Source organism: Mauremys reevesii, linkage group 6 (genome assembly GCF_016161935.1).
Source record: "Mauremys reevesii isolate NIE-2019 linkage group 6, ASM1616193v1, whole genome shotgun sequence".
Lineage (NCBI taxonomy): Eukaryota > Metazoa > Chordata > Testudines > Geoemydidae > Mauremys > Mauremys reevesii.
Window position 1 is genome coordinate 121,144,662 of NC_052628.1, and position 15,787 is coordinate 121,160,448.

General features: G+C 40.0%; 1 protein-coding gene across 2 annotated transcripts in view; it reads left to right on the forward strand.

Moving 5' to 3' along the window:
- ZCCHC7 (zinc finger CCHC-type containing 7) overlaps positions 1-14,059 on the forward strand; it is a 162,881-nt gene extending 148,822 nt beyond the window's left edge. For both annotated transcript variants that reach the window (XM_039544928.1, XM_039544927.1), the window contains exons 7-9: positions 154-249; positions 11,538-11,655; positions 12,563-14,059. In XM_039544928.1, coding sequence (XP_039400862.1) covers positions 154-249; positions 11,538-11,655; positions 12,563-13,023 — 675 coding nt within the window. In that variant the 3' untranslated portion in view covers positions 13,024-14,059. The remainder of the gene's footprint in view (positions 1-153; positions 250-11,537; positions 11,656-12,562) is intronic.
- Positions 14,060-15,787: the final 1,728 nt, after the last annotated feature.

Here is a 15,787-nt window from a genome sequence, read left to right on the forward strand (position 1 = left end):
ACAGTAACATGAGCAACTTGCCCCTTTTTCCAAACTTCTTGCTTGCAGCTGGAACGCTGTTGATTTAGACAGCTTTTTGTTAAGATTATTTTAACTGTAATTCAACATTTGGAATTCACCAGACCTAAATCTCACCTGTTTTCCATATTGCAGACCAGACCAGGATCAATCAAGAAGTCCAGTTCATACTCTGAGCATTCTGCATTGGTGTACTGCTACAACTGCTCCCAGAAAGGACATTATGGATATGTAAGTCTCAGTAGTCTCTGGCTAAATGTGAAATGTATCCGTCTTGTACATATGCTTATCTTCACTATGGTGTGTGGTTGGAGGAATGAGCTGAAAGACTCACGCCAGCACTGTAGACAGAACAATGGTAATTAAATATTTGTGATCTTGCAGCATTGTTAAAAATAATTGGATGCCACTGTAAAATGATCTGGAACAGATAAAAGAAGAAACACCTTAGGCTAATTTTTAAAAACGTGTGTGCATGCATGTGTGTGTTACAGAGAGAGAGCATATATATGGAAGAAATGGATAGTTGCTGTAGGGATTTAACCTTAAGTTCTCCTGGGGTGGAATATTGTTGAAATATTCAGTCTCTCCACTTTAGTCAGCCAGACTATTTCAAATTGGCAGGATTTGGTACTCCCGATTGTTCTGACATTGGGATAGGTATATATTAAAGTACCATAGAAGGAGTCTGAAAACCATGCCTTGAAGCAGTGCCATCTGATTAGAAATTCCCCCTGCCCAGCCAACTTTCCAGGCCATTTAACCACCAGTTTTCATACAAAAAAAAATGGATGGTTTCTAACCTGTAACTTAATGTCTCTTATTGAGTTTCATATAATTTCTTTATTAGGGAACAAATTTTGCAGAAGATGAGGGCATTTAGCACCTTACAGGATCAGTTCCTTGATATATATTTTGATTGTCAGTATCCTTACACAACAGGTGGAGCTCTGCACCTGTAGACACACAAAACAGGTGCTGTCATCTTAACTTTGCTGTGAAATATGTCAAGGGGAAATTTTACAGTGAGAAACAATATTGATAGAAAATCCACATTTCTAGTGTCTTGAAAGCTTTAGGTTCATGCTTTTCTAAAGCCTATGGATAGTATTCACCCAGACCCCCAAACACTCCTTCCTTCCCTCCTAACTGTTGTACATGGCAAATGCTGTGCTTAAGTGGACATGTTTTTCAGCATCACAAACAGAACAGGGTATGTTGTTTTCAAGGAGTGTCAGTCCTCATATGAAATGGTATTAGGGACATAAGGCAGTTAAAGGTCAATAAGGTTAATTAGGGCTACCCCTCCAGCAGACTTAAAAGTTAAATGAAGAACTTTAAAATTGGTGCACAACTTTACTTGGAGCCAGTGTAAAGATTTCTAGATTGGAGTGCTGTATTGTGACAAAAATGTACCTGTTAGGAAATCTGCTACACTTTGGATAAAGTGTTTCCTTGGGAGTGGGGAGGGACCCCAGAAAATAGGCAACTGCAATAATCCAATCTATATAAAATATGAGCATTAGTCATCAGCCCTATGTCATTCATATTGAGCAGCAATCACAAGCTTGGCAGTAGTTCTCAGATGGTACAAAGCGGTCTGCCTAATGATAGATCTAAGGTGCAAGTCATCTGCTTTAAGATGTAATGATAAATCTGCTGATAGTATGACACACTAACATTTATTCCTGTAGTTTGGTCTGTCGTTGCTCAATCTAGGATTTCAGACTTTAATTATCAGAACCTTCTACAAAGGAAATGTTGAAATTATTGGTCACATTTGTTATCTATAAACAGAATAAAGTCCAAACCAGTAATATATATATACTTGGTGCTTTAAAAGAGCTTATATCACAAAGTTGAAAATAATTATGAGCCGAAACATTTGGGAGAAAAAATTTAAACAGAAAACATGAATGATAATTCAGAAGTGTTAAAATGTTCTTGATGCCCAAAAAGTCACAATCAAGAGAGAAGACCACAGTGGTTAAAAGAATTAACCTGGCTTAGAGAGGAAGTGAAAAAATAAAACACTGTAAACAAGGAAGTGAAAGTTGATAGTAATGAATGTGTAAATCAGAAAATTGGGAATTGTAGAAAATTGATAAGGGAAGTAAAAGGAAACAAGAACAAAATTATGCCCAGCGGAATTCAGGTCAAAGAGAAGAAGTGTTTTTTAAGAATATTAGGAACAAAATGAATACTAACAACGTTATTGGTCCATTATTAGATGGAAATGGTAGAATTGTCAATAATAAAGCATAAAAGATGGAAGTGTTCAAAACATATTTATAAAATATTCATATCAGATAATGATGATGAAATAATTTCCTTTCCAACAGCAATTAAAGATGATTTTAAACTGCAGCTACTAAAGCTAGACATTTTTAACTTAGCAGACCTGGGTGACTTGCAACCAAGAGTATTAGAAGAGCTGGCCAAGGAGCTATCTCAACTATTAATGTTGATTTTCAATAAATCTTGGAACACTGTGGAAGTTCCAGAGGACTAAAATGATAGCTAAAATTTTAAAAAGGGTAAGCAGGGTGATCCAGGTAATTGTAGAGCTACCTGCCTGACATTGATTCCAGGCAAAATAATGGATACGGGACTTGATTAATAAAGAATTAAAGGAGGGTGATATAATTAATGCCAATCAGCATGGTTTTATTACAAATAGATCTTGTCAAATTAACTTGATACCTTTTCTGATGAGATTGCAAATTTGGCTGATAAAGGTAATAGTGTTGATGCAATAGACTTCTTTAAGGTGTTTGACTTGGCATCACATAACATTTTGAGTAAGAAATTAGAATGATATATAATTAAAATGGCACTCTTTAAATTGTCAAAGATATAACAAGATCCAATGGCTGGAAGTTGAAGCTAGACAAATTCAGATTAGAATTAAGACACAAATTTTCAACAGTGTGAGTAATTATCCATTGGAACAATTTACCAAGGTCTGTGCTGGATTTTCCATCACTGGAAACTTTTAAATCGGGATTGGATGTTTTTTGTAAATAAGATGCTCTAGTTCAAACAGAAATTAATTCAGGGAAGACCTATGGCCTTTGTTAGGCAGGAACAGAGATGAGAATATCTCAGTGGTCCCCGCAGACTTTATAATCTGTGAATCTATTACTTTTGTTTAAAGCTTGATAGAACAACCCCAAAACCAGGATAGTTTTACCATCCCACAAACGGAGCTAACCACACCTGGCAGGAGTAAACTCCCATGGGACACAGTCCTGCAAGCTAGCAAAACCCAAAGAAAAGGACTTAGTTCACTCAAAATAGAGTTGAAACAAGGTGGGACTCTGAGAAGGAATCTTCAGTTGTGACTTGTTATAGGACCTGAACATGTGTAGACAACCCACAGCCAACTGCAACAAGGTGTATGGGAGACTAGCAGCCATTTAGCAGGGTCTGAGCCATGAGGATGCAATCTGTGTTTTTTTACCCACTCGTCTTGACCCCATTGTGGGTGACACATCTACTTGCAATCATATTTCCCTGTGAAAGATTGCTGCAAAAGTGAATTCTGTGGCAATTGTAAGGGTGTGGAGTCCCCGTGCATAGTTTTCCACACATTTTGCCCCCAACTCAGCAGAAGGGTATTGTGTTTGCAGCCTTGTGCATCGTCAGAGCAGTTAAGAATTCAGTCCTTTGTAATTAAAGAGTGTGTCATTCACACTTTGGCTTAAGTTGCTCTATTGTAAAAATTCCAGCTCGGAAGTGGCTGAAAGTACGGACAGTGGCCCTTGCAGACATCTTGGTAGTGTTGCACCTAGACACATGTAGTCAGTAGATAGAGTTCAAATCTACAAATCCCACAAACAAAGAGAGCTGGTTCATAAAGTAAGTACAAAAAACATTGCCCCTCTCAACTCAGGGTTCTAAGCAATGGACATCTCTGCCTGGGTTTAAAAAAATCTGTCTTTAGAACAGAAAAAGGCTGCAGGAATGCCAAAATAACTAGATCTGCATAGTTTTCCTCAATTTGCTGTTTCCAAACCCCAAGAAGTAAATGACACACAGCAGAGTGCTCCTTTCCTTTAAAGCTGAAGTGTACCAAGGTGACTTAAGGAGAGAGAAGGCTCAGATTATGGTTTTGTAAAGAACTGTCTCAGCCAACGTTTTTCACAATCCCCCATCATATTTTAAGCTACCTCTTACTCCAGTTGATGAAATCTGAAATATTCAGTACTTGCTAGAAATTTAGGGATTCACTAGACTTTCACCATTCCCAAAAACTGAAGCAACAGCAAAAAGGTAGTTAATTGCTAGAGTTAACAGGACCATTTCCATCGATAAGATCATCGTAGGCCAACACACTTCCTCCATTGTTTTTAGATGTGGAAATACTTGGACATATGCTTAATACAGCGTGGATGCCTTGAGGTTACAATTGCCATAGACTTAAGTTACCATATTATCTGTTTACATTTTTTTTGAAAACTGTCACTTCCAAGAATGCTCCATTTCATTACAATCTATACATCCAAGCCATCTATTGGAACAGGCATAACGAGGACTAATTTTTAAGGGTCTCACCATTAAGTGTAATAACTTCCCACATTAATCAGTGACAACCCATTGCATTATTCAGATTTTGCAGCAGGTTTTGCATGTAACAAAACTAAGGAACTGGGTAGTGTCTGCAGATGTGCCTTGCATTCACATCCAAATGTGTCAATCAAATAGAAAATACCTCCGTTGGGTTAGTAGCAGGCTGTGCTTTCAGTCCTATGTGGGTTACCTGTAGTGCTGAAAAATGCCCCAAGAGTATTTAATGGTACAAAGTGTGTGGCAGTGTATTTGAAAGAGAAGGGTGTGGGAAAGTGCATGCTGTACACTATTGAGATGATTATTCAATGCGGTGAAGTTAAAAGAGGAAGCAGAAGTGCTGGTTTTGGAGCCATGTGCATTTCATCCACTAGGGCTTTACTGTCAACATAGTAACAACATGAAAACTAACGAAAGGGCCATCTGTCTGCCGCACAAGCCCTAGACTTGGTGCAGCATCTCAGAACAGACCTGAGGGAGTGTGTTTCACAGCCATCAAAGAAGATAACTGTGTCTTTGCATTACTTGTCTAAAACAGTATCACCGCTGCTTTTGAGTAAATATTTGGCAATTTTTTGGCTTAATGTTTCCTTTCACTTACTCTCTTCCTAGGCTTCTCTCATCTTAAACCTTGGCCAAGTGTATAATATGCATCTTTGAAGCGTTTTTATGTACTAAAGATGCAGTTATGCTTCTCTGTCTCTTTATACCTGAGTGGTGCAACTGGAATTGGGGCATGTGAGAGCTGGGATTATGCAAAGAGCAGAATCCTGTGCTTTATAGAGACTCAAACTGTCTCTCTCCACCACTTAGTTTTACACTGAATTATTGCGTTAGGAGGACTGGCTCATGCCACTCAAATTTAAAAGATGCTTTTTTCCTACCTATGACTTAACATTTCATCATACAGGCATTGTATCAAACAGACCTCATAGGAAGAGGAGGAGCGTTAGTTGCTTAACATGGGAGGGTGTCCTTTATCCCCTTTTCTCAGGGGCTGCCTTGCACTTTTCAATATTCAGAAGAATCTAATAAGTGGTGAAAGCACCATGTTGGAGGCAAGAATAGGAAAAAGTTTGGTATTTGTAATTATCAGTAGTTAGACACAGATTACAAATTGCAACAATATATATTGCATGCCAGAAAAGGGAGTAGATTGATTCTGAGACCTACAAATTTCTGTTGGAGAACATCCATATTGGATATCCTTATCCAGCTGCGCTGTGGTTGGGGGACATGCCTCCCCCAGTCTCAAAAAAGAAAACTGTTTTAGAATTCTGTAGAAAAATTCAGAAGTAGTTCTGCTTTGTTTGTAGGCATTTCACCTGTCTTTGCTGTCTGTCCCATCACACTCCCTTAAAGTGGCTTATTTAAAGATAGCTGAAAAAATACTTCAGTGTCCTCCTCTTGATCTTTCCCAGCAGTAACCAGTTCATTAGCTATTCTACAGCCCCCTGCCCCACATTTATTCTGCTAATATGTGTTTTGAGGAGTTTGGCAGGAGGGTTACGATCTTGACATGTCAGGTACTGATTACTGCTGGAAACAGCTTGCTAAATGTATTGTGCCAAATAATCAGTGCTTGACCTGGAATGGAAATCTTGTGGTCCAATATGTATCTCTTTCTTGGATATTCCTATTATGTAATAGAATCCTAGAACCACAGAGTTAGAAGGGACCACAGTGGACATGTAGTCTAACCCCCTGCCAAGATGCAGGATTTGTTGTGTCTAAACCATCCAAGACAGACCATCCTTTCCTTCTTTGGAAAACCTTCCGTGAAGGAGCAGCCACAATCTCTTCCATGGTCCTACTGTTCTTACAGTTCGGAAGTTTTTCCTGAGATTTAATCTAAACCTTCTATGCTGTAGTTTGAACCCATTGTCTCTTGTCCTGCCCTCTGTGGCAAGAGGGAACTTTTCTTTTTTTATGGCAGCCTTTCAAGTATATGAAAACCGTTATCATGTCCCACCCCCTTAATCTCCTCTTTTCCAACTAAACATACCCAGTTCCTTCAGCCTTTGCTCATCTGGCTGCATTCCATCCCTTTGATCATCTTTGATACTTGCCCCTGGATCCTTTCCAGTTTCTCTGCAACTTTTCTATATGTTGGTGACCAAAACTGGGGCACTACTCCAGGTGAGGCCTAACCAGCACTAGTAGAGCGGTATTATCGCCTCCTATGACTTGCATGCTATGCCTCTGTTAATGCAACCTAACGTTGCATTTGCTTTGTTTGCAACAGCATCTCATTGCTGGCTCATGTTGAGATTCTGGTCCACCACAACTCCCAGATCCTTCTCAGCAGCGCTGCTGCCAAGCCAGTTTTCCCCCGTCTGTATTTATGCATTTGATTTTTCTTCCCTAAATGTAGCACCTTACATTTGTCTTTACTGAATTTCATTTTGTTATCTATAGGCCAATTCTCCAATTTATCAAGACCCTTTTGAATTTTAGCTCTTGCCTCCAAACTGTTGGCAGCCCCCTCCCCCAGCTTTGTGTCATCTGCACATTTGATCAGTATGCTCTGTATTCCTACATCTCTGTCATTAATAAAGTAGGGCTGTCACGCGATTAAAAAAATTAATCGCGATTAATCGCACACACAAAAATTAATCGTGATTAATCACGTTATTAAACAATAATGGAATACCATCTATTTAAATATTTTTTGATATTTTCTGCATTTTCAAATATATCGATTTCAATTATAGCACAGAATACAAAGTGTACAGTGCTCACTTTATATTTATTTTTGATTACAAATATTTGCATTGTAAAAAACAAAAGAAATAGTATTTTTCAATTCACCTCATACAAGTACTGTAGTGCAATCTCTTTTTCATGAAAGTTGAACTTATAAATGTAGAATTATGTACAAAAAATAACTGCATTGAAAAATAAAACAAACCTACAAGTCCACTCAGTCCTACTTCAGCCAATCACTCAAACAAAGTTGGTTACAATTTGCAGGGGATAATGCTGCCTGCTTCTTGTTTACAATGTTAACTGAAAGTGAGAACAGGCACATGCATGGCACTGTTGTAGCTGGCATCGCAAGATATTTACGTGCCAGATGCGCTAAAGATTCACATGTCCCTTCATGCTTCAACCACCATTCTAGAGGACTGGTGCATCCATGCTTCCATGCTGATGATGGGTTCTGCTTGATAACGATCCAAAGTAGTGTGGATTGACATGTTCATTTTCATCATCGGAGTCAGATGCCACCAGCAGAAGGTTGATTTTCTTTTTTGGTGGTTCGGGTTCTGTAGTTTCCGCATCTGAGTGTTGCTCTTTTACGACTTCTGAAAGCATGCTCCACACCTCGTCCCTCTCAGATTTTGGAAGGCACTTCAGATTCTTAAACCTTAGGTCGAGTGCTGTAGCTATTTTTAGAAATCTCACATTGGTACCTTCTTTGCGTTTTGTCAAATCTGCTGTGAAAGTGTTCTTAAAATGTCAATGTGCTGGGTCATCATCCAAGACTGCTATAACATGAAATATATGGCAGAATATGGGTAAAACAGAGCCAAAGACATACAATTCTCCCCCAAGGAGTTCAGTCACAAATTTAATTAACACATTATTTTTTTAATGAGCATCATCAGCATGGAAGCGTGTCCTCTGGAATGGTGGCTGAAGCATGAAGGGGCATATGAATGTTTAGCATATCTGGCATGTAAATACCTTGGAACGCCAGCTACAAAAGTGCCATGCAAAAGCCTGTTCTCACTTTCACGTGACATTGTAAATAAGAAACAGACAACAGCATCTCCTGTAAATGTAAACAAACTTGTTTGTCTTAGCGATTGGCTGAACAAGAAGGAGGACTGAGTGCACTTGTAAGCTCTAAAGTTTTACATTGTTTTGATTTTGAGAGCAATTAGGTAACAAAAAAAATCTACATTTGTAAGTTGCACTTTCATGATAAAGAGATGGCACTACAGTACTTGTATGCGGTGAATTGAAAAATACTATTTCTTTTGTTTTTTACAGTGCAAATATTTGTAATAAAAAATAAAGTGAGCACTGTACACTTTGTATTCTGTGTTATAATTGAAATCGATATATTTGAAAATGTAGAAGAACATCCAAAAATATTTAATAAATTTCAATTGTTATTCTATTGTTTAATAGTGCGATTAATCGCGATTAATTTTTTTGAGTTAATTGCATGAGTTAACTGCGATTAATTGACAGCCCTATAATAAAGACATAAAATAATACTGGACCAAAAACAGAGCTCTATGGAACCCCACTCGAGACCTCCTTCCAGTCTGACTTCATTTCATTAATAGTTACTTGTTGTTTGCGGTTGTTTAAACAATTATGTATCCGCTTAATGGTAGTTCTGCTGAGACCGTATTTCTCCAGCTTATTTATCAGAATATCTTGTTGGGACTGTGTCAGAAGCCTTACTGAAATCCAGGTATATTATGTCCAGTGCATTCCCCCATCCATCAAACCAGTTACCCTGTCAAAGAAGGAAATCCAGCTGGTTTGGCAGGATTTCTTCTTGGTAAATCTATGCAATAATAGCACTACACTTAAAATAACTCCCTGCTTTACCTCTTGCTTTGAGACTGTTACACGGCAATATGTCTTAGGGCTTGTCCACACTTGAAATGCTACAACAGTGCCGTGGTGCTTCAGTGTAGACACTACCTACCCTGATGGGAATGATTCTCTTGTCAATGTAGGTAATCTACCTCCCTGAGAGGCGGGGTGGCTGGGCCGACGGAAGAACTCTTCCATCAGCCTAGCACTGGCTACACCCGGGGATAAGTCAGCTTAACTACACTGCTCAGGGGTGTGGATTTTTCACATCCCTGCGCGACATAGCTGGATTGACCTAACTTCTTAGTATAGACCAGGCGTCAGTAAACTTTTACACTAGTCTAATCTTCATTCTCACTGACACACGCTTTTCTTTCCAAACTGCCTTCCATTTGCATGAGCACTGAATTCAGTATGGCTAAGCTTCCCCAGCTACTGTTTTAAATGTCCGTCGAGATAGAGCCCACATAACTGAGATCACATAACCCTAAAGTCTGAGAGCTTTTTGTGTTGGTCACTCTGTTCACCAGTTCCTGCCTGTTAGTCAGTTTTCATGCTTGTACATAGTGTCAAGGTTTGCAAACTTTCAGGGAACATATCACAAAGATAATGTCATGGGGGTGAGGGGGAGGATATCAGAGATGTCAGTGTTGATACGTCATATCTACACACTGTGCTTTCTAGACTTTTGCTGCATATTTGACAGTATTAGTGTACTGATTTGTTCAGTGGAAAAAGAGAAAAAGTCAAAGATGAAATATTTTGGCATATTTTGTCAGCTAGCTGTGCAGAGGGCCAGCACAAGTCTTGAGTGGGATTTAAGTTGGGTATGGGGGCAAATTTCACCTTAACAGATCATTAATAACATTGCAAGCTTACGCTATAGACTGCAGACTTCTTGAAAACCTGAGACAAAGACCCTGATCCAAGACCAACACAACTTGCAAAGTATCTATCAAAAGGAATAAAGAAAGGAGGGTTGGAAGATGAAATCACTTAGATGGCAGAATAAAGGTGGTTTGAGTTCCTTAATTGTGAATTTGGATATTTTCAAGTGTTTGGGGTTCTTGGACATTTGATCTTTTAACTTTCCTGATTTTTAATGTGTTTTTTTGTTTGTGTGTGGGGGGTTTCCTAACTGCAATGTGCTAATAAGGATTTTTACTCTTAAGTTACTGAAGTGTTCTCTGAACCTTAGCTTTACTTCAGCCAAGTTCTTTGTCTGAATAGGAACCAGAGTAGTTAGAAATTTAAAAAAATGCATTCAGCTGCCAAGTCCACTACTGCCAGTTTGGGATATAGTGCCTCATTTAATCTTGGCCCAAAGACCAAGGAAATCCTAGCTGAAGACATTTCTAGTGTGTTGTAGATCTAAAGTGTATAGGAGGAAGAATGAGGTCGCGTAGGAAGAATAGGTTGTAGAGTTGGCAGTACCAAAGTCTTGAAAGAAAGCTGCTCAGCATCTGCTGGGGACTTCACAAAAGTGAAAGCTACTGGTGATTTCATGAGAGCTACAAGACAGACTTAATTAGGTTTGTGCAATGTTCAGAGAGGAAAAGAATCACACCTCCAAGAAATTTACAAGCAAAACAAAGCAGCAATTAGTATCACATGGCACCCTGAATAAGTGCAGTCAGGGTTATAGGAAGCAATACAACTTTAGCCAGATTGGCTATCAAGTCAGCAATAACACGGAATTTGTACGATTCGTATTTGCCAATCTGTGAGATTGATGAGCCGCACTATAAGTGAGGTTGTGAGTACAACTAAACCAATCAGTTTCTGTGACTCAAGATTCTAGACTTTCCCATCTCATTTCTTCTTCACACCACGTCTGATGTATTTGCAGGCGAAGTCTCCTGCAGAACGTGTTTTGATTCAGTATCTTTCAGAAAGTTAATTTCGCCCAGATCCCCTCAATCAATCAATTCATTTTTTGTACAGCACCTGCCTACGGTGGGCCCGACTATAGCCCTTCACTTCTGTGTGTACTACATTTGCTACATAACTTTATAAATCAAAATAAGAGCAGGTTTGTAATAACCGATGGGAGACATGGGATTCCATCTGTCACACCCCTAGCTATCAGAGGAGAGTAACAAAGAAGTTGAATAAATATTTAAATAAATGTTGCTTCATAGGCACAATCGTGATACAAATATACGCAGGGCTATTGGAAACTTATACAATTATCAGGATTTAAAGAACTGAAGGCCAGATCCCCAGCTGGTGTAAATCAACATTGAGATTTCAGTGGAATAAACCTGATTTATATATACCCTTTGAGATTCTGGCCTAGAGAATCTGGTTTATTTCCTTAACTCTGAAATCAATAATCCAAAGCTTAACAAGTTGTCACAGCATGTAGTAACCTAAAATGTGATTTGCAGGAGTGCTCAGAGAAGCGGATGTACAATGGGGCATTCCCATCTTCCCCATTCATCTACTACTATGATGATGAGTATGACATCAAGAGGAGAGCTCAGAGGGCAAAGAGAAAGGTTGAAGGTATGGTATATTTTGTGAAATACTTCTTACTGGCCATCACGTTTTTAAGTGGTCTCTAATCAGGGTACATTGCCTAACAAAAAGCAGTAAGTATACCATTTTGTAATCTTGGCTTTCTCCATGTTGTGGAAGATGATGATGGAGATTATCTCAATCAACAAGCAGAGCAAGGTTGATGAGTTTAGTAACCTCAATCTGTTCCTGAAATTCATTGTTCCAAGCCTCTAAAAGGAAGTACTTTAACCCCAAAAATCTCACTGGCCTTAAAATGGTTATAAACTGATGGGGAGTGTTCTCTGAATTGTAAATTATGTTTTTTTAAAAATCTGTTACTAAAAACAATTACAATGAAAAATATATATAGATATAGATATATGAATGGCCACTTTCTACAATGAGACCACTTGTGGAGGAAGGTACTACTCAACATGAGTAAAACTGGCAGGGTCTGGTCCTTACTCTGTCCAAATCTCTGAAAACCCATCTGTAGAACAGGCGTATCTACTTCACAGCCAGATCAGCAATTTTTGGCCTGCAGAATCTTGACTATAGAAATGTCCGAGGTAAAATGGCACTGTTTAACTTTCCAGTCCCAGATTGAATATATGGGTCTTCCAAAGATCATCGTTTTTTAAACTGAGCAAATTTCATATGAAGTCACTGAGAGAAAATGATTATGAAAACCCACAGTATCACTTTTTTGGCTGTAACTGCACTTTAAAATGACATGACGATAAACTTCTGGCTTACCCAGTGTTTGCCAAAATGTCTGAGTTTTATCTAGGTCCTCAGATTTTTACATACCAGGTCAATTGCTGACCCCCAAACTGCAAACAGAGCTGTGGTTTTCCAGGGTTGTGGTTCTGGCCTCTTAGTGACCATTAAAAGAAACTGTTCTATTTTACAGAACTTCAAGAAGCCGGCCTTTTGCCAGTGCAGTTCAAGAGGCTGCGCAAGGAGGAAGAGCATAGGGGACAGTGTCTTAAGAAAAAGAAAAACCTTTGGAAAGAGCATGTCAAGAGTCCTAAAGAAGAAAAGCGCCACAAAAAGGCCAATAAGAAGTCCTGGGCAAAGGAACACAAAGAGAAGAAACACAAGAAAGACGCCCAAAGGAATAACGACCAGGAGGAGGACTTTCCTAGGGGGGGTAGAACACATTCCCCTAAGGGCAGCACAAAGCATCACAGCTCTGCCTTCTCTCCTCATGGCAGGAAAACAAAAACTGGCCAGGAGCTGCTGGATGCAGCTAAAAAGAAGAAGAAAAAGAGAAGGCAGAGAAACAAAAAAGACAGTAGTTCCACCATTGATGAGAGCTTATTCCTTATAAAACAGAGGAAAAAGAAATCAAAACAGGAATCCAGCTGCTAATCTGTCAACAGAAAGCTACGGTGGGAGGGGGGCGTAACTCACTACCGTTTTGCCATGGTATTTTTCTGACCCTGTGCTAAGATGTAGAATTTGAATCCACCTGTGCATAGAGGCTTGGACGTGTAAAACCAACATGAGAAAGAATACTGACTTTGTGACTCTCAGCTTCTGAAAGAGAGTATTTGCCAACAGGTAGAAGTGGTTAATGTACACGAGTAAAATCATACTGTATTTTTTGACAGTCCCTCTTTTTCTGTAGGTCGATGAAAGGTTGGAAACTTTTTATTTTTGTTTGAGGTTTTTTTGTTTGGATGAATGAGGGAAAAGGTCCATAGTGGGGAGGTTTGGCCTTCTTTCCTTTGAGCGATTCCTTTTAAGAATGCTACACCTGTCAAAGTTCTGTAGTTGAGCAAATGTGATTCCCTTGCAGCCTGACTTTAAAGAGAGGCTTTCACACTGGGGTGACTTGGAGAAGGGGCAGGGAAGGGGAAAGTAAATAGCAATACAAAAAACAATCCTTTTGGTGAAGCATTTTCTTGCTTCTCACCCAGCTGGAGTCTGCAGTGACATTGTTGTATTGTACTTACAACATGACAGTCTTCTGCTGTGGAAACTCATGGGATGTCACAAATTCATCATAATCACAGCATTGCAAGTTTAAGTATCAGGAGCAGAGGAACTACGAGGAAGCAAATCCTTGATTGAATAACAAATCTCTTTGCTAACTGGTAAGCAAGAGAAGTTCAATTAAAAAATATTACAAGCAGTTGGGTTGACATCTGGAATTAAAAATGCCATAGTTTTCCACAGTGTGGAAGTCCTGCTTCTTAAAAGATAAAATTATGTAGCCAAGCTATAGAATTGCAAGCAAAATTTACCTGCTTCCAGAAATAGAATGCCTAAGTTTAATGGCTTAATGGGTCTTTTTGTTTTGTTTTGTTTTTTAAGAGATGAAGTATTTTTTGTACTCAAAGAATTAAAAACTTTGTAAGGATAAATACTTTATCAAAGGAACCAACCAAATAAAGTTGTACGTGGGGATACATGAAAAGATACATTGGTTATACATTTTCTTTTCAGGTAGAAAACAATACCCAGTTTTTGTTAACAAGATTAAATTATGTCACTTCCGACCAAAAGGCTCTCTGCTATGGAATAATATAGATACCCCCTTCTAAGCACCTTTTCTAGCCTGAGCAAAACAGTAGCTAACAATAATGGCTTCATGGAGTTGGTATGTACTCCTTGAGAGAGTTCTGCTGGCTTTGAAACCTGTTGGATTTTGAAACGGAACAGGATGTGTGTTACCCTGTGTAGGCAAGCCCTTAGTTACATGGGGAAGATTGCCTGTATAGCTATACCAATATAATTATGCCCGTACAATTCCCCATGTGGACACTGTTATCCCAGGATAATTATGCTGGTAATTTTCATCGGCATCTGGGTTGAAGGGATCACCTGGGTGAACGTAAGGATTTCAGTAGCCATATTCTTACATATCAGAGATTATTTGGAGCAAAAATAGACAAATATGAATTCATGTATCTCAGGGCCCAATTCCACTTCACATAAGATGTGTCCTCAGAGGTGGTTTCAAACTGATTTTTGTTTAACTCAATGCTGTATTTAAATGACAATTCTCTAGGGGCACTTGGAAAAAAATAGTCACGTGTAATTTCTTTAGTTCACTCTTGAAAAGACTTTTCCTTAATATCCATTCTGAGCCTCCTTCCCTATCTGGTGCATTTCACGTTCCTTTTCACTTCTCAGCAGACCATCCAGTCTGGACCAAAGGCCCTTGTGGGACAGCAAATTGCGGAGCTTTTCTTGCTTTGGATTGAATCCATCAGCCAACCCCCTAGCCTCTGTTCTGTCTCCGTGGTGTGGGGGTATGGCCAGGTAGCCCACGGCAAAGCAGCTGGGCTCCTTCAGAAGAGGAGAGTTTTCTGCACAGTATGAAGTGCTCTGCTCTTCACTCTCGTGCAGTCAGCTCCCAAAGCCCAGGAAACAGCACCCAGCATAATGAGGTGTAAGTGAGCACCCAAAGGAACAGCATGGCCATGCCCGTTCCTCAGGCTTGCACCCACATACAATGGGTACGTTCCAATGCTGGCTTCCCTCTCCACAAGTAATGGGCAATCCAGGCACTGGAGATGCTGTTCCCATCTTCTGGGAAAACAAACATATTCAAAGCACACACGCAGTCCTGCATGAATGGAATTCATCCTGGCAGGGGGACTCCATGGGTATATCTACACTGCAAGTAAACACCTGCTTCTGGCCTGTATCAGCTGATTTGGGCACATGGGGCTCAGCCTACAAGGCTGTTTTATTGCAGTGCAGATGTTCAGGCTCAGGGATCCTCCCTGCAATGGGAGAATCCAGAATTACCTCAGCAGCCAGCAATGAGTAAAAGGCCCCGGTGTGACGTGGCCTGTCATAAACGAGAGAGGCTAGAATGCGATAATTCAAGGGCAGGCAAACTTTTAGGCCTGAGGGCCACAATGGGTTTCCGAAATTCTATGGAGGGCTGGTTAGGGGAGGCTGTGCCTCCCCAAACAGCCAGGCGTGGCCCAGCCCCCGCCCCCTAGCCGACCCCCCCCCTCCCCACTTCTTGCCCCTTGACAGCCCCCCGGGACTCCTGCACCATTCAGCTGCCCCTGTTCCCTGTCCCCTGATGGCTGCCCCTGGGACCCCTGCCCCATCCACCCTTCCCTGTCCCCTGACCGCCCCCGGATCCCCCACCCCTGACCTCCCCCCGCCA